Source organism: Drosophila miranda (assembly GCF_003369915.1).
Source record: "Drosophila miranda strain MSH22 chromosome Y unlocalized genomic scaffold, D.miranda_PacBio2.1 Contig_Y1_pilon, whole genome shotgun sequence".
Taxonomy (NCBI): domain Eukaryota; kingdom Metazoa; phylum Arthropoda; class Insecta; order Diptera; family Drosophilidae; genus Drosophila; species Drosophila miranda.
Genome location: NW_022881603.1, coordinates 10,505,232 through 10,523,959, shown reverse-complemented (window position 1 = coordinate 10,523,959; position 18,728 = coordinate 10,505,232). Strand labels below are relative to the sequence as shown.

At 42.9% G+C, this 18,728-nt stretch overlaps 2 protein-coding genes across 2 annotated transcripts; one reads left to right on the top strand and one right to left on the bottom strand.

Moving 5' to 3' along the window:
* Window positions 1-16,990: 16,990 nt before the first annotated feature.
* Window positions 16,991-18,093, top strand: LOC108158870 (protein seele). Its single transcript, XM_017291610.2, has 3 exons — window positions 16,991-17,327; window positions 17,399-17,566; window positions 17,625-18,093. The coding sequence occupies exons 1-3, from the start codon at window positions 17,243-17,245 to the stop codon at window positions 17,939-17,941; spliced, it is 570 nt and encodes a 189-aa protein (XP_017147099.1). The 5' UTR covers window positions 16,991-17,242; the 3' UTR covers window positions 17,942-18,093.
* Window positions 18,094-18,109: 16 nt separating this feature from the next.
* Window positions 18,110-18,678, bottom strand: LOC108157985. The gene is made up of 3 exons (XM_033395814.1): window positions 18,528-18,678; window positions 18,327-18,469; window positions 18,110-18,276 (listed from the first exon to the last, which is right to left on the bottom strand). Exons 1-3 carry the CDS (start codon window positions 18,618-18,620, stop codon window positions 18,264-18,266), a joined length of 249 nt encoding a protein of 82 aa, XP_033251705.1. The 5' UTR covers window positions 18,621-18,678; the 3' UTR covers window positions 18,110-18,263.
* Between the last annotated feature and the right edge of the window lie 50 nt (window positions 18,679-18,728).

Below are 18,728 nucleotides of genomic sequence, written 5' to 3'. Positions count from 1 at the left end.
CCTGTTCTACGCAACATCGGTAAGCAGGAACAGAACCGTCGTACTCGTACGAAAGGGAATCCATGCTTACCTTATGTCTCATTACAGCACGGATGACCTGACGGTTGTGATGCTGGAAAGCGAGGAAAAGCGCCTTCTGGTGGCTTCCTGCTACATGGCTCACGACAGACCCGCACCACCCGACGAACTCAGGAGCCTGGTGACAGAAGCCGGCAACAAAAACTATCAACTCGTCATCGGGACGGATGCCAATGCCCACCACAATGTGTGGGGAAGCACCGACATCAATGATAGAGGTGAGTCACTCTTAGACTTTATACTTTATACTAATCTATATATAGCAAACGTCGGGGAGGAGCACACCTTCGTAGGTCCGACTTCATCCAACGTGCTAGACCTAACACTAGCAACGGGAAACAGTACTACGGTATCTAGCTGGAGGGTCCTTGAAAGACCCTTCTTTTCAGATCACAAGTACATTCAGCTTAAGTGCGACTTCAAACATTCTTCGAAGGTAATAGTCTATAGAAACCCCCGGAATACAAACTGGGAAAAGTTTAAAAAGACAGTTACTTCGAAGCTCGCGAGTCCGGGCACAGTGAAATCCGCGGAGGACATAGAGAAGTCTCTAGAGACCCTATCCAACGCGTTGCTGGACGCCTACCACACATCGTGCAAACCCTCGAGGACGAAGAAGAGGTCCAAGCCACTCTGGTGGAGCCGGGATCTCTCTCTTCAAAGGGACAACCTCAAGGAATTCTTTAAGATCGCCAAACAAGCGAACGAAGGGATCGTCTATGAGGAATACAGACTCCTACTCAGGAGCTACAAGAAGGAAATACGTAAAGCACAACGGAACTCGTGGAGGACCTTCTGCTCCAACATCGAGAAAGTACCAGAAACCGCATGGCCACGGAAGCTGCTCTCTAAGCAGCCTACCATACAAAGCCAATTAAAGCTAGATGACGGACAGTGGACAGAGGGCAGTGACGAAGCCCTAACAGCACTAATGGAGGAACATTTCCCTGGTTGCACCGAGGTCGCTGATGCCAAAGAGCACCAGGACCTAGCAACCGAGGAACAACACCCCCCAACAGATTTGTTAAACACCAAGCGAATCCACTGGGCAATAGACTCCTTTGCGGGCACAAAAGCACCAGGACTTGACGGGATATTCCCAGCCATGATGCAGGTGACCAAAGAGGCGATTACCCCATGGCTCTCCGCAATATTCACAGCTTGTATAAGTACTGGCTATATCCCTATCCAATGGAGAACCTCGAGAGTTGTCTTCCTCCCAAAGGCAGGAAAGTGCAGCCATGCGAGTCCCAAGGACTATAGACCGATAAGCCTTACCTCCTTTATATTAAAAACGCTAGAAAAGCTGCTGGACTTACACATCAGGAATGAGGTAGGGGGACTGATGTCAACCAACCAGCATGCCTATACTAAAGGGAAATCGGTGGAGACCGCACTACATTCGGTAGTAGCTACCATTGAGAAAGCCCTTCACAATAAAAAGTATGCACTGGGAGTATTCGTGGACATCTCCGGAGCATTCAACAACGTGGCTACGGAAGCAATAACAAATTGCCTGGTAGCAACTAATACACACCCAGCAATCAACCTGTGGATAAGGAACCTCCTAGGTTGCAGACGGGTGCAATCAGAGTGGGGCACCGCTTCCATGGTAAAAGAGGCACACAGAGGCACACCCCAGGGTGGAGTCCTGTCGCCCCTCCTGTGGAATCTGGTCGTCGACGACCTCATCAAGAGATACGAAAGGAAGGCCCCAATAATAACAGCTTATGCGGACGACATAAGCATACTTATTACGGGTGTTTGCCCATCGACCCTCAGCTCACTAATGCAACGAACACTCAGGAAGATACGCGAGTGGGCGGAAGAAGTAGGACTCAGTATCAACGCGGACAGGACGGACCTCATCCTCTTTACCAAGAGGTACAAGGTACCGATATGGACCCCCCCGAAGATCAATCAAACTAGGCTAACCCCAAAAACACAAGTCAAATACCTGGGCACAGTACTGGATAGTAAACTGGCATGGAAACCCAATGTATTGGAAAGGGTGAAGAAGGCCACCATTGCGCTTTATGCATCCAAGAAGATGCTCAGCAGCACATGGGGCCTATCTCCGGCTCTGATGCATTGGATTTACATCTCGGTGGTGCGACCAACTCTGCTGTATGGAGTCTTAGTGTGGTGGCAAGCTACTGGAAAGAAAACGTATCATAAGCTTATGGAAAGGACTCAGCGACAGGCTTTGCTCTGTATTACAGGGGCGCCTAGGTCAACCCCAACAAAAGCACTCGAAACCCTACTTGGAATCGAACCCCTAGACATCCACGCCCGTCTGACTGCAGGAAAGGCAGCACAACGCCTCATCGCTTCAGGAAATATGTCGCCACAAGAATACGGGCATAGTTCAATTGGAAGGGAAATGAACAGATCAACTGATTACATGACCCCCCAAACATGCCTCGACGTAAAAACAACTGCATCCTTGGGACCTGAAGACTGGAAAATCGGAAGAGACCAAACGGAGCACCTCAATATATATACGGACGGCTCCAAGATGGACGGAGGAGTAGGAGCGGGCCTATACTGTACAGACCCTGAGATAAGGCTGTCATATAAGCTACCGGACCATTGTAGCATATTCCAGGCAGAGGTTTTTGCCACCAGGAAAGCAGCAGAAGTCGCTCTTCTCACTGAAAGAGCACACGATGCGGTCAACCTATTCGTCGACAGCCAAGCGGCGATAAGATCCATGCAGTCGTCCGCAGTCAGTTCCAGAAATGTCTTGGCGAGCAGGGAGGCACTAGATACCCTAAGCACGACAAAGTCAGTGCGGATCTACTCGATTCCCAGCCACCAGGGCATCGAAGGGAACGAGACGGCGGACGTACTAGCTAAGGAAGGCGTCGGGCTGGCGAATACGAGAACCGAGAACGTGCCTGTCTCCCTCAGAACGCTGCAAAGCGATCTAGAAAAGCAGGCCGGATCACAAACCGAATGTAGGTGGAGGAGTACCACCGCCTGCAGAACCTCGAAAATCATGTGCAAGGAACGCAATGACAAACTCAGCCACTACCTGCTGCACCTACCACGGAAGGACTGCAGATTATTAGTGGGAATATTAACGGGAAACTGCCTGGCTGCGGCGCATGCGACAAAGCTAGGAATCACAAACAGAGACAGTTGTAGGAAATGTGACGAACCTGGGGCAACCGAAACCCTAGAACATCTCATCTGCAACTGTCCTGCTCTCTTAAGGGCAAGGAGGAGATACCTGGGCGCCCCAGTGCTGGCATCACTGGAAGATGCCTCCAAGAGGACGCCACAGCAACTACTGGCCTATGCGAAAAATACCTCGATCCTCGAGGACTTCAAAACCCACTAAACACTGCCGCGACGGTTCATACCCCCCATGGGGGGGTCATGTCACAAGATTGGTTGAATTCCCCGACTTAACTTTACGTCTGCTTGTCTCAAACGGAACTGATCTCTCTGCTGCTGGCTAGTTTCCATGAGCCCTTCTCTTGGAACTCCCGACTCTGGCTTCGGGCGTTGCTTTCCTCGGCTGCATCTTCGTGTCGGTGGCGTACGTGCCTGGATCGATATTTGGGGATGCGTCGGCTTTGATGAAAGGCATCCACTGCTGGCGATCGGTGTTGCATTACATGACGGAGCTAGGAATGTGATACCCCTTGGTTTTATGTCTAGCTTTGATTGGTCCTCATGAGTGGCGTGATTCTAAAGAATCGATTTCTCGAGAGTGGCGTGATTCTAATGTTAATGAAACAATGTGTTCCATTGTTTATATTATGGGGGGCCCTAGCTTGGAGTATGGGAAGAAACAGTTATTGATTCTTGAGTGGGGTCCTGTTACTTGTGTGGATGGGGTGGATGAATTGTACATAAACATAATGTGTATGGGATGTGGGGAATTATGGATATGTCACTCCCCCAACGTTTGTTATTAGCCTGTCCCTAGGCGATTACCCTCGGGTATAGTGACGGGGTGTCAAGTGCGGTGGCTGAGGTTGGTTCCTCTTCTGCTTCTATTATAGGGTTAATACATTTAACCGTGACTCTTTTAGAAGTTTTCTTAAATTTAATAGCTACATAACTTAGTAGTACTAATATAATTATGACAAATGAAATTAGTAGACGTATTTGTAATAGGTTACTATATTTGGTGTATTGCATAATTATTTCATTAGTTTGGACATACGACAGTGGTTTTATTATACCCGATACTCAAAATGAGTATTGGGGTATATTAGATTTGTGGTAAAAGTGGATGTGTGTAACGTCCAGAAGGAATCGTTTCCGACCCCATAAAGTATATATATTCTTGATCAGCATCAATAGCCGAGTCGATTGAGCCCTGTCTGTCTGTCCGTCTGTCCGTCCGTCCGTCCGTCCGTCCGTCCGTCCCCTTCAGCGCCTAGTGCTCAAAGACTATAAGAGCTAGAGCAACGATGTTTTGGATCCAGACTTCTGTGATATGTCACTGCTACAAAAATATTTCAAAACTTCGCCCCGCCCACTTCCGCCCCCACAAAGGACGAAAATCTGTGGCATCCACATTTTTAAAGATACGATAAAACCAAAAACGCAGAATCGGTGAGGATGACCATATCTTCTACAGTGCAAAATCTGAACCAGATCGAATAATGATTATAGCCAGAATCAAGAAAACAATTTCATTCTTTCTCGCTCTGTCTCTCTCTAACACACAGGTTTCATGGTCGGTTTTGCCAATTGCAAAATATGAGTTCAAGGATCTCAGAACCTATAAGAGCCAGAACAACCAAATTTGGTATCCACACTCCTGTGATATCGGACCTTGACCGTTTCGTGTCCAAATTTCGCCACACCCCCTTCCGCCCCCGCAAAGGACGAAAATCTGGGGCATCCACAAATCTCAGAGACTATTAAGGCTAGAGTAACCAAATTTGGCATCCGCACTTCTGTTAGATCTCACTATAAAACGTATATCTCAGAATTTCGCCCCACCCTTTTCCGCCCCCACAAAGGACGAAAATCTGTTGCATCCACAATATTGCACATTCGAGAAAACTAAAAACGCAGAATCATAGATAATGACCATATCTATCAGATTGCTGAATCTGGATCAGATCAGATAATTTTTATAGCCAAAAGGAACAAATCAATTTGCACTGGCTACGCAGCCCCCGACGTCACGCTCAGACTGATTTTCTGTCTCTCTCGCACGCACTCTTTGTCGTGTCGTTTAATTATAGCGGCGTCTGCCGGAGGAGAGTCGTACTGACTTAGAATCGGGTATAAATTTAGAGTTGCGGTCTCCGCAGCAACTCAGAACGTTCCCCCTCGTTTTAGTTATGTTGTTGTTGACATAAACATTCTGGGCAAAATCTAACATTGTGTTTGATATTGTAAATTCATTTAATTGGATTGAACAGTTGTAGATTTTTATAATGGTATTTCCTTCCGCTATGATTTCTTGGTTTACACAATTCTGGCTTAGCGTTGTTTTTGGAAGATTCCATGTGATTAGTATATTGGGTTCAATAAAGTTTATTTGAAAGTTTTGAAAAGTTTTGGAATATGGACATTTAGTGGGATTTTGCATTAAAATTCCTTTTATACAATTGTCATTGGTTTTCAATCTAGTTTCTTTAACAAATACTTCTTCATTTTTTATGTAGTACTTGTCGTATGTCATATCTGTTGGACAGAATTTCGCTGCCGTTGCAAGGGAAGTTCTTGTACCGAAAAGTAAAAACGCAACCATTCATATGTAAGGTTTATTTGTGACTAATAAATGCTCTGCTCGCAGGCAGATAGAGACCGAAACGAAAGGGAGAACAAAAAGGGAGATAAGAGAACGTCGCTTCGTTACGTCTCTCACTCATACATACGTCTACATACTCATATGTCTGTCAATACATGCGTGCATTGCTAGAGATGGTCATTCTTCAACACCCTTCCTCAATGCGTGCATGCTTCCATTTAACTCAATTTAAACTTAACAATTTTGTAAATTCGACATGCTTTCTCTTAGGGAGATTCTTGGTCAAGATATCTGCAATCATATCTGTTGTACTAGCATACTTTAACTTAGCTTGACCTTCTTCTACAATCTGTCGTACAAAGTGATATCTAATATCAATATGCTTGGTCCTTGAGTGATGCACTGGGTTCCTAGCCAGCTCTTGTGCGCTCAGATTATCGCCATATAAGGTAGTTGAGGTAGCTTCATCTCCACAGCCAATTTCAATGATTAAGCGACGTAAGAATATGGACTCCTTACACGCAGCCGACAGTGCCATGTATTCTGCCTCCGTGCTGATAAGTGCCACGCTGCGTTGTTTCTCAGATCGCCAAGAAATTGGGCCACCTGCCAAAAAATAAACATAGCCCGTATACGACTTCCGGTTAGTTCGATCGCCGCCCCAATCCGCATCCACATATCCAGTAAGTGGCTGGTGACACCCTTTGTAGTATAGTTTGAAGTTCATCGTCGCTGCCAAGTACCTCAGAACGTGCTTCACACCAGCCAGATGCTCTGCGTGCGGATCTTTGTTCCTCTGGGAACTTTGCAACTGAATGCAAAATGTCCGGTCTGGTTGTGAGTGCCAGCCACATCAGCTCACCAATCATGGATTGATACATGACAGGATCAACCTTTTGACACTGCTCATTAGTACAATCCACCTGGAACCCCGCATCCAACGGAGTAGCCACTGGTCTACATTTGTCCATGTCGTGAGCTTTCAATAGTTCCTTGATGTATTGCGAGTGGCCTATGGTGATAGGCCCAAGCTCACCTTCACGGTGCACCTCCATGCTTAAAAACAGCTCTGGAACACCTTTGTCGATACATTCGAACGCATTTGAAATAGCCGATTTGATACCGAGCATGTCCTCTTTGGACTGGCATGCTATAAGTAAATCGTCAACATATACCAAGATTAACGATAAGTTACCTTTCCCTCTCTGCTGGTAGAGACACGGCTCGTTGTCACAGGAAACAAAACCCAGATTAGTCAGGACGCCATTCAGCTTCGAATTCCATTCCCTTCCTGACTGCTTCAATCCATATATTGCCTTTTTAAGCAGGATAGCCTTCGCTGGATAAGCTCGATCAATGTACCCTTGTGGTTGCTTCATGTACACCGTATCGCTCAGGTCACTGTTGAGGTATGCCGTACATACATCCATTTGGTTGACATATAATTTCAATTCTGCTGCTAGCGCAAGAATAAATCGCACGCTCTCCAGTCTGCAGACTGGAGAAAATGTTTCCGCATAGTTTATGCCGTACTGCTGGGAGCAACCTTTTGCCACCAGCCGCGCCTTGAAACGTTCGATTTGACCATCTTTGTCGCGTTTCAGGCTATATACCCATTTGCATCCAACTGCTCGTTGTCCTGCCGGTAAGTCTGCCAACTGCCATGTCTCGTTTGCCATTAATGCCTCATATTCGCGTTGCATCGCTTCGGACCAATGTGATGCATGAATACTGATCAACGCCTCCTCGTAGGATACTGGAATCTTTACGTTGCTGGCAACCAGAGCACCAAGAATGTTGTACTCCTTTCTCGGACGGCCAGGTTTGCCGGTCCGAATCAGCCTTGGTCTGCCAGGTCCAACGCGAGGAGCTGGCTCATCTGACTCAACCTTTTCTGTTGCGCTCTCGTACCCATCAGTACCGCTGCTACTTTGATTCTCCCCGTCAACGCTTGCACCATGGCTGCTGTCTCCACCACTGCTGTCAATGTCATCAGTATCGCCGCCTGACTGCATGCTAACTTCTGCCTTCGGAAGTTCGAATGTGACTGTATCCTTGTCGTCTTGGATCTCGTCAAAGAGAACATCTCGCCTCTCAATCACCTGATGAGACACTGGGTCATACAGTCGATAGCCCTTAGCCGCTACTGAATATCCAATCATGCGATATTCTTGGCCTTTTGGTTGAAGTTTACTCTTCCTTGGACCCTTGTCCAAAGCTACTGCAACGGAGCCAAAAACCTTTAGATGACCAACAAAAGGTTTCTTACCAGTCCACGCTTCCATAGGCGTCATATTGGTCAGCGCCTTGGTCGGGGACCGATTCCGTACATACACAGCTGCGTTGACTGCCTCAGCCCACAAGGATTCGCCTAATCCTGACTGGACCAGCATACATCTTGACATTTCCACCAGAGTGCGGTTTGCCCTCTCAGCAACGCCGTTTTGCTGTGGAGTGTACGCCACTGTCAGCTGCCTCTCAATCCCATTAGTTTTCAGAAATTCATCAAACGATTTGTTGACAAATTCACCGCCATTGTCGCTCCGGATACATTTGAGACTTTTTCCCGTTTGCCGTTCAACCAGGGTTTTGAACTCGACGAACTTCTGGAAGACTTCATCCTTTGTCCGCAGGAAATACACAAATATACGCCTTGATTTGTCATCGATGAAGGTTAGAAAATACTTTGATCCAGCAAGCGACTGTGTGCCAAAGGGCCCGCACACATCTGCATGAACTAGTTCCAATATATCTTGAGCTCTACTGGTGGTTGCAACAGGAAATGGTTGCGCATGAATTTTGCTGACCATACATGTTTTGCAATTCATATTCGCCGGGAAAACCATATTTTCAATGCCGCGCACCATTCCTTTGCTGATCAAATCTTTCATACTACTGATGTTCAAGTGGCCGTACCGTTTATGCCACAGGGCACCATCAGCCTTAACCGCCGCAAAACAGTTGTTTTGTTTTCCTCGAAACATATACAAGTTTCCAACTCTGTTCGCCTTTACAATGCATTCGCCATTTTGGATAACTCGTGCATATTCTTGTCCAAAAGTGACGACACATTTATTCTGTACAGCGCTGCTCACCGAGAAATAATTTCCATTCATTTCGGGCACATAGAGAACATTCTTTAACAGCAGCGTGCATATCTCTGTCTTCAGCTCTACTTCCCCTTTTCCTTCAGCTTTTAGGAAACCGGAGTCAGACAGACCAATCATTTCTGTGTGTTTCTCGAACTTTGTGAATAACTGTTTCTCACAACACATGTGGCTTGTGGCACCACTATTCAAACACCACATACTCTTTTTCAAATTATCTGCGTCCAACGCATTTAATAGACTGCACTGCTTGTTCTCCACTCTTGCTGCCCTTTCCACATTTGCGCTCTCCTTCTTACACTGAGCCTTCATATCATTGTATTGTTTCTCTTCTTTAGCGCTCTGTGCGCGGCCGGCTTATGTACTGCGGTATATGCCTTTACGTATTCCTTTTGATCTTCTGTGTTTCCCTTTCGTTCGCCTTCTTCCTTCAGTTTTACGCATAGAACATCGAAAGTCGGCAGACTGTCGCGCGTCTCTATGGCGACAACGAAATTTTCGAATTGTTCTGGAAGGCTTGACAACAAAACAATTGAGCGCAGTTCATCATTTAGCTCGATTCCTACTGACCCAAGGCCATCAAGAATATCCACGAACTCATTAATGTAGCTTGAAACGCTTTGCCTTTGGTCCATGCGCTTGCTTAGCAATTTCTTGTACAGTTGAACCTTTCGTACAGGTCCACTTGGTTGATGAACACTCTTTAATTTGTTCCATGCTTCGGACGACTTACTGCAATTTTTAATGTATCCCAACTGTGAAGTTTTCACACTCAATGTGATCATGGCCAGCGCCTTTTCATCCTTGGCCTGCCAATTCACACCTTCGGGAACATTCGTTGGTAGCAGGTCACCAGATGCCACACTCCACAATTCAGCGTGCACCAACACAGACCGCATTTGAATACACCAGGAGTCATAATTTCCCTCCTCTAATTTGTCTATTTGATACATCCCGCTCATTGCTGATTATCGTTTAGTCTCTGAGTCACACCGATGTTAATAGTTCGTAACTAAAACAATCACTTTACTTTTAATTTACAAAATCCGAACCTGGGCCCATAACCTGTTGGACAGAATTTCGCTGCCGTTGCAAGGGAAGTTCTTGTACCGAAAAGTAAAAACGCAACCATTCATATGTAAGGTTTATTTGTGACTAATAAATGCTCTGCTCGCAGGCAGATAGAGACCGAAACGAAAGGGAGAACAAAAAGGGAGATAAGAGAACGTCGCTTCGTTACGTCTCTCACTCATACATACGTCTACATACTCATATGTCTGTCAATACATGCGTGCATTGCTAGAGATGGTCATTCTTCAACAATATCTGTTAACATGTTATTTAATTCGTCTGGATACGGAATGATTTTATAGATTGGTACTTTTGTAATGTCTTTGGGAATTTTGGAAATTATTAGAATTTCGTTGGTATCGGATTTTAGCCATGTGGAGGTTTTTATATTTAGTATTTTCTCAGAATTTATTTGTTCCAGGTAGTCTTGTTTTAATAATTTTGGATTAAATATACCGAGCCTAGTTAATTGCATACCTTGTTCTATATCTTCGATATATTCTGTGAAATGTTGTAGATTGAATATCAAAATTTCTATTTGTTGATTCCTGTCTTTTTCTTCATTTAGTTTGTTTATAACGTTTATTCCGCTATTAACTGCATCTATTACAAAATTTAGTTCATTCATTTGAATGCTATGGCTGGCTAAATTTTCTATATTTTGTTCCAAATCGACTTTATCTTCCTGATCTAGTGTTCCAAAGAGATATTTGTAGGCTGTTCCTACTATATTGATTAGGCCTCTTTTATTTCTTTTGGTTATTTTTAGCCCGTTCATTTCTCTTTGCAATTTGTCTACTAGATATTTTATTTGGATTATGTCCTGGAATTTAGTGGCTTGCATTAATAAATTTTGGTATAGTTCTTCGGTTTTAGTTACATTAACAGTTAGATAATGGTATTCGTAATTGATAGGTATGTTAATCGATCCAGTTTTGAATATCATATATCCGTTTTGGGATTTTATAGGATTTATTTCTATGTTTTGGCCCTGTGCCATTACGATGGTAATTATGAGGAAGATGAGGATTTTAATTGTGTTGAAGTTCACCGATTCCATTAACTTCCTCGGTTTCTCTGGAATTATTATATTTGCTTCTATTAGATTTATTCTTTTTCTTGAATTTTGATTTATAATGAGTTATTTTCCTACCCCTATTCTTTTCTTCATAATGTTTTTCGTCTACCTGTCTAATTTCGCCCGTCCTTTTGAAAGGATTTGTTACCTTAGACTTAACTAGAGGTGATAGTTTATAGCGGGTATCTACTTCATACTCTATGCGGTTTTTATTTAATTGAGTGATTTTATTCACTTTATTTAGTTGGGTGTCATAATCAGGTGAGCCTGCATAAATGAATATATCAGCTGGTGTCCTATTTGTGGTATTATGTTTGGTTTTATGATTATAAGTATAAAGAATTAATTCAAACTTCGTGAATCTATCTTCTGGGTTATCCTCGCTAGATATTATTCTTAATTTTTCATTTACTGTTTTATGAAATCTTTCTACGTCAGATATTCCATTTTTGCTGGAAGTGATCTCTATTTTGACGTTTTCCGCATTCAGCCATGCTTGCAATGCTGTGCACATAAAAGCTGAATCTTTATCGGCTTTGATTTCGATTGGTTTGCCCATCTCGTTAAAAACTTTCATGATGGCTCTTTTTGCTTCTAACCAGTCACGACTTTTTACTTCTACAAGAGTGGCAAACTTCGAGTATACGTCAATACATGATAGGAACTGTTGGTTACCAACCATAAAGAAATCTATGACGTATTTCTCTCTGATGTTCAGTATTTCCGGTGTAGTTTCGAATGCCAACTTCGTATTTCTATGCTCTGTTTTGGCAATATTACAAGTAGGACATTCGTTTATGATGTTTTGGATTAGTTTTTGATAATCCGGGTAATAGTATTTTCCCCTAAACCAATTGACGGTTTTCTCTATCCCTGGATGGAGTAAACCTTTATGATTCTTTAATATGGTTTCTTTAAATTCAGCGTAATTCTGAATATCTAGGAGTTTCGTGCTTGATTTAATAGCTTTGGTTATATTGTTAGAATTAATGATTTCTAAATAGGCTTTTTGGAATGGAGGAAAATCTATTTCGTTATGGAAATATAATGCGCTCTTTTTGGTGCATAGATATTCCTTTATTATATCCTTCGCTAAGGTGTTAGTCATTTCCTTATACGTGATCTTGATGATTAGCTTGTGAAAATAACGAATTGTTTCTACCTTATCTTCATTGCCTTTTATTAGCTCAATTTGCCGATTGTAATAGTTAATTGGTCTTTCCGTGATAGCAATGTGATTTCGATTGTCTTCCTGTGCGCTATGTACAGTTGCACCAACGCTATTGGAAGCTTCTCCAAGGAGATTTTCATTAATCTTTACCCTTGATAAGGCATCAGCTACATGATTTTCTTTGCCTGGTAGATATTTCATTTTAAAATCAAACTCATTCAGTTTTATTTTCCACCTTTGTAATTTCATATTTGGCTCCTTGAGGTTGTTCAACCAAATCAAGGGTTTATGATCGCTTTGTATCTCGAATGTTCTACCGAACAGGTATGAACGGAAATACTTGGTTGCCCATACGATCGCTAATAATTCCTTTTCGATGGCTGAATAGTTTATTTCATGTTCATTTAGGGTTCTGCTAGCGTAGCAGATCGGTTTGTGTTCTTGTGACAAAACCGCTCCCAATGCTATGTTACTAGCGTCGGTTGTTAACGTGAACATTTTGTCAAAGTCTGGGAACGCAAGGATAGGGTCTGAGGTGATGAGTACTTTTAGTCTCTCAAATGCCTCGACGTACTTTTCTTCCTTGGGGTCTATGACAGCTCCTTTCTTTAGTTTGAGTGTCATGGGTTTTGCTATGTTTGCAAAATTAGGAATGAATTTCCTGTAGAACCCGCACAGACCTAAGAATGACTTTATTTGTTTAGTCGTTTCTGGTATTGGAAATTTGACAATGGCAGAGATTTTGCCTGGATTTGGTACTATTCCTTCAGTAGTGACTACATGACCTAGGAATTCAGTTTCCTTTTTCATGAATTCACATTTATCCATTTGTAGCTTCAAGTTGGCGTCTCTCAACTTTCCAAATACTCTCCTTAGTGACAACAAGTGTTCTTCCAATGAAGTGGAAAATATAATGATGTCATCTAAGTATACAAAGCAATCTTTGAAGATTAACTCTTCTAGCAGATTGTTCATACATCTTTGGAAGGTAGCTGGGGCAGTGGTTAGCCCAAAGGGCATACGAGTGTACTCGTAATGTCCATGCTTAGTGGAGAACGCAGTTTTGGGGATTGAGCTAGGTTCCATGGGTATTTGATGGAAACCTTTTGCTAAATCGATTGTCGTAAAATACTGACATTTACCTAGTTTGTCTAGGATTTCATCCATTCGTGGAGTTGGGAATTTGTCCTTAACTGTTATTTCATTTAGACTTCTATAGTCTACTACCATTCGATATTTTTGCTTTCCTGAAGCATCTATCTTCTTCGGAAACATAGATATGGGCGAGCAGTAAGGAGAATTCGACTTTCGAATTATTCCCTGCCTTATCATATCTTTGATTTGCTGGTTTACCTCCTCATCATGTATCTGGGCATATTTGTATGGTCGTCTGTAGACCGGGTCTTCATGTTGAGTTTTGATCTCGTGCTTGATTGTACTTGTGAAAGTCAAATTGCCACCTTCTCTGTACTGCACATCCTTAAACTCATATAAGACCTTCTTTAACTCTTCCCTCTCTTCGTCGTTTAAGTGTTCCAATCGTAATTGATTACATTCCCTTAATTCACTGTCTAGAGCGGAAGCGAAGTATTGATCTCCCTCTGGAGATGGGTCAAGGCACTTAGGTGCGATCTTCTCTTCTTTTGTAGAGGGATCAGTGCACTTCTGTGCGGTCTTGCCGGCTTCAATAGCTTCTCCACTCTGAATGATTGGGTACGACCTAGCTCCTAGTGTTACAGTGTCATTTCTGTAATCGATGACGGCTTTACTTGCCATCAAGTATTCTCTTCCTAATAATCCTATCATAATTTTCGGAAAAGTTATGTATGTAGAACTTTTGTTCGGACGGACATGTTTTGTTCGCATTCCTCATTATACTCTTAGTTAAACGGACAGGTCCATTGATGGTATGGACCGTAAGGTTATCGTCTTTTATCTCGGAATCTGTATAATTTTCTTTCATGATGTTGATCGATGATCCCGAGTCAGCGATACACCTTAATATTCTTTTATTAATGGTAATGTTTATATAGGGTCCTCCTCGGTTTCTTCCGAGGCGGCTTGATGAAAATTTACGTCCATCTTCGTTTGGCCACTCTGGCTCTCCCTCCCTCTTTTAATAGGTTGGTTGGGTCCACTCCCACTAGCTTGGTTTTGAGATATTTGCTGATTGAATGGATTCTGAGCCCTACCTTGATTCAAGGAATTTTTGAACTCATTGTATAATCCAGGATTTTGGGAATTTTGATTTTGATTTGTTCGATTAGTCTGACCTGTTCCAGATGAACTCTGAGTTTGATTGTGATAGTTAGTAGTATTATAATTTGGATAATAGTTTCCAACATTCTTTCGATTTGATTGAGACGATTTCGATTGATCTTTATTTGTACCTGAATCTGTTGTACTAGCTTCGTACAATCCTTCTTCTTGTGCTGCCTTCTTAAGATTAGACAATGTGGTAATATCTTTTCTTGCGTTTTTATAAATGACATTATTTTCTGGTATGTTTTCTAAGTTTAGCTTATTGTTTATTAATAATGCTTTTATCTCTAATTCTTCTATAAACTTACGAAGACTGCCGTTGAATCTGGTGGTGTATAGTTGTCGTAAGAGTTCTTCATATGGTGTGTGATTTTTGAACTCGTTGATCAGCACCGTCTTCAGTTCGAGCCACGTGTTGGGTTGTATCATTTGCGATATGCGTTGAGCCTCTCCTGACAGTTGGATCTCGGTCGCTCCAAATAGGATCCTTTGTTGGCGAAGATCTTCAGTTGGATATAATCCGCATACATATTCGATTCGTTTGATCAATGTGCTTAGCTGTCCAGATGAACCGTCATAGGCAGGTATTTGTCTGATCGACAGCAGTGCCTGGTTCAAGTGGCTCAATGATAGTGGTGGTAACGCCATGTTGTTGGTGTTGATTGGGTTTTGTTTTGTTTTCAGTAGTTTTTAACTTTATTTTGGTTCACTTGTAAGTTTTTTGATTTTGTATTTAGTGTTTCACTGTTCTTGGTGGATCACTATCTCCGCTTACTTCAGTTCACTTAATTTTAGTTTTGCAAATCGTATGTGCTCGTAACACATAGGTTCTTTGGCGGATTTCACAATTTTATTAACGATTCCGGGATTACGTGATCACAGTAATTAGAAATTACACAAGCTGACCATTACCGAAATATAGGAGTTAATTTCAAACGAAATCCTACCGACTGCGCCAGTTAAATATCCGCAACTCGAAATTTAGTTTTTAAAAAAGATTTTATTTTTAGTACTTAATTTCTTTATGTCACAAGATTGGTTGAATTCGCCGACTTAACTTTACGTCTGCTTTTCTCAAACGGAACTGATCTCTCTCTGCTGCTGGCTAGTTTCCATGAGCCCTTCTCTTGGAACTCCCGACTCTGGCTTCGGGCGTTGCTTTCCTCGGCTGCATCTTCGTGTCGGTGGCGTACGTGCCTGGATCGATATTTGGGGATGCGTCGGCTTTGATGAAAGGCATCCACTGCTGGCGATCGGTGTTGCATTACATGACGGAGCTAGGAATGTGATAATCCTTGGTTTTATGTCTAGCTTTGATTGGTCCTCATGAGTGGCGTGATTCTAAAGAATCGATTTCTCGAGAGGGGCGTGATTCTAATGTTGATGAAACAATGTGGTCCATTGTTTATATTATGGGGGGCCCTAGCTTGGAGTATGGGAAGAAACAGTTATTGATTCTTGAGTGGGGTCCTGTTACTTGCGTGGATGGGGTGGATGAATTGTACATAAACATAATGTGTATGGGATGTGGGGAATTATGGATATGTCACTATATATATCTACCCTCTTAGCGGCCATGAGAGCTTGTAGGAAAGTTTAATGAATAAACTGTTTGTAATGAATTCCCGTTAATTGTTGCCGTTATTAAGGATCATGTGGGGCCGAGATGACGTAACCTAGCAGAAGTAGAGCGTTTATTTTAGGGATCGTTACCCATTTCTCAGCCTATTTGGACCGGTGCGATCAAGGAAGGGTGGGCATACCGAGTTGCAATGACACCGCAAGCAACTCCCGCTCGAATTAGTTCCGCTGACTCATCTCCCTACACTGTCATTTCTCTGTAAATTTCTTCCGTCTGAACCTTGAACCGCACGCGAAACTTATTGTTATTGACTTTGCTCCTAATGCTCGAGCTCGTGACGCGATCTCTCCCTACCCCACCCCCACTCTACCCGACTAACCATGAGACCGGCAGCAACGCGTGCATGGATCTCGATCATACCCTCCATCTGCTCGTCTACCGTTTCAGATCCTAGCCTCCTGCTTCGTTATCTGTTACACAATCTTGTAGAAAATTTATTCATAAATGGGATAAAACTATGTGGGCATTGCTGAGAGATTTACTTAGTCAGCATTATTCAATGGATTATCAAAATTGAGCAATTTCCTTTTTCGTTTGTCTTGATTGACCTATGTCGCTACTTGTTTTTTGTTTGACTTATTTCGCTAAAACCTCCTTTACGCAAAATGCAATAAAAGCAAGTATTAAGAATACACCAGTTAAATAGAAAGTTGATTCACTAATCAGAAAAAATTATGTGGGCATGGCTAAATATTCTATATAGCTAGTAATATTGAACGGAACATCAAAAACGAGAAATATGTATAACAGAACTTGACTTCGTCAGTATATTTACGGTATATTTTTAAAAAGAGACGGTATATGTCGATATATTTCTGAGGGTCGGTCACACTGCTGCTTAGTGTCACAAACATTGTACTCGAATTATTTATTGTTTACTAGACTTTCTGTCGCGTCGCGCCACCCTCTCTCCGCCCACAGCATATTTAAATACACTGCTGATTAGAGTAATTGGAGCCACATAGTCCACGTAGCTCTAAAGTCGTATATCCCAGAGCAGACATTATCTGTTCGCGCATTTTCAAACCGCTCGCGCTGTGCTGACGTGTCCCAGGAGCTACTTTTATTCTCCTTTAATTAAATTATTGTTAAATAGTTCTAAAACATGCTGACAAAGGCTCTGGTATTGTGCTGCCTGGTGGTGCTGGCGCAAGGTTACAGTTTTACCTCGAAGGAAGTCAAGTGCCACGGTAAGAGGCAGCAACAGGCTGATTCGGACCTGTTAGTACTCTCCTAAATCGACCCTATCTGTTATTTGCAGTTTGCAAGGCCACGGTGATAGAGCTGGAAGAAGCCATTGCCAAGGAGGATGCCAATAAGAAGGTCGATGTGAGTGGCTTCCGTTTGGATGCCAAGGGCAATTCGGTGAGCAAGCGTGTACGCTTGATCAAGTCTGAGATGTTCCTCACCGAACTTATGGAGAAGATCTGTAAGTGCCAGCACATCAAGTCTTTGCAACAACTAATGATTCAATTCCTTCCTGGCAGGTGAAAAAATGGATGACTACCTGAAGGCCACCTACAAGAGCAACGGCAAATTCACACTGCTGAAGATGATAGTCAATGGTCAGATGAATCCTGAATCATCGTTGGTCGATTTCGTGCAAGACGGTGATCTCAACAAGAGCCTGGGCCACTTTTGCAACGAGGTCCTGGAGGACAATGATGAAATCTTCCTGAAGGCATTCCAAGCCGAGGAACTGGGCAAGGATTTGGACATTAAAATCTGCTCAGAGCAGGCCAAGTACTGTGACGAGGCGCCCGTACAGGATGAATACGACTTTGGCGAAAAGGAGGAGCTGTAGAGATGTAGTTATCCTAGTCAATTCCACTAACGAATTTCCACGATCATCACCACTGTGTTATGCTTGCCAATGGCCGGCGCTGATCCGTACTGAACTTTCAAATAAAACTAATATATATATTGTATAGACTACGCCAGTGCTAAACAACTAGATACAATATAAATCAAATTAATGTGCATAACCTCCATAAAAGTCTTGTGTGGTTTTATTCGCTGCACGATGAATGTAAAACTTAAGTGGTATAATTTTATGGAGTTTTAGTTAGGCAGACTGTTTGATGTGTGTTCTATGGGCAATTTGTTGTTCGTTTCTTCATCTTTTTCTACTCCGGTTTGCTGCAACACAAATGTTTAGTAGTTGTTTATTTCGATCTGGTAGTACTTACGGTTCCGGTGGAGGTCCACCTGTGTTACGGAGCATCTGGTGACGCACAACCAGCCATGGAGCACCAAAGCCCACAGTGCCAATAACAACCCAGAATATTGTGAATCGCATCGGGCTATGCATTCCCTTCGACCAGGGCAAATTCTATGGGCAGCCAGGCTTGTAGAAAATTCGGATAAACACAGAAACCCTTCCTACTTACAGCACCCGGACAACCGCCAGGATAGCCGTGATGGCAAGAGCGACTCAACGGATTGCATATATTGCGCACCGAGGTACGCAGTGTGGACCACATGATAAAATTTCTTGTTTTTACAAACTTTAAACGTTTAGTTTTTATGAAAAAGACGACTGCTTGCTGACGAGCACTAACTATTATTTGAAGCGTCTGCCAAATGACAAG

What these genes read in the sequence shown, in the direction of transcription:
- LOC108158870 (XM_017291610.2), top strand. Translation starts at nt 17,243, where the DNA reads ATGCTGACAAAGGCTCTGGTATTGTGCTGCCTGGTGGTGCTGGCGCAA. An exon ending in GAAGGAAGTCAAGTGCCACG is followed by an intron (nt 17,328 to 17,398) that starts GTAAGAGGCAGC and finishes TGTTATTTGCAG; the next exon opens with TTTGCAAGGCCACGGTGATA. An exon ending in CGAACTTATGGAGAAGATCT is followed by an intron (nt 17,567 to 17,624) that starts GTAAGTGCCAGC and finishes CCTTCCTGGCAG; the next exon opens with GTGAAAAAATGGATGACTAC.
- LOC108157985 (XM_033395814.1), bottom strand. Translation starts at nt 18,620, where the DNA reads ATGTGGTCCACACTGCGTACCTCGGTGCGCAATATATGCAATCCGTTG. An exon ending in CTGGCGGTTGTCCGGGTGCT is followed by an intron (nt 18,470 to 18,527) that starts GTAAGTAGGAAG and finishes GGCTGCCCATAG; the next exon opens with AATTTGCCCTGGTCGAAGGG.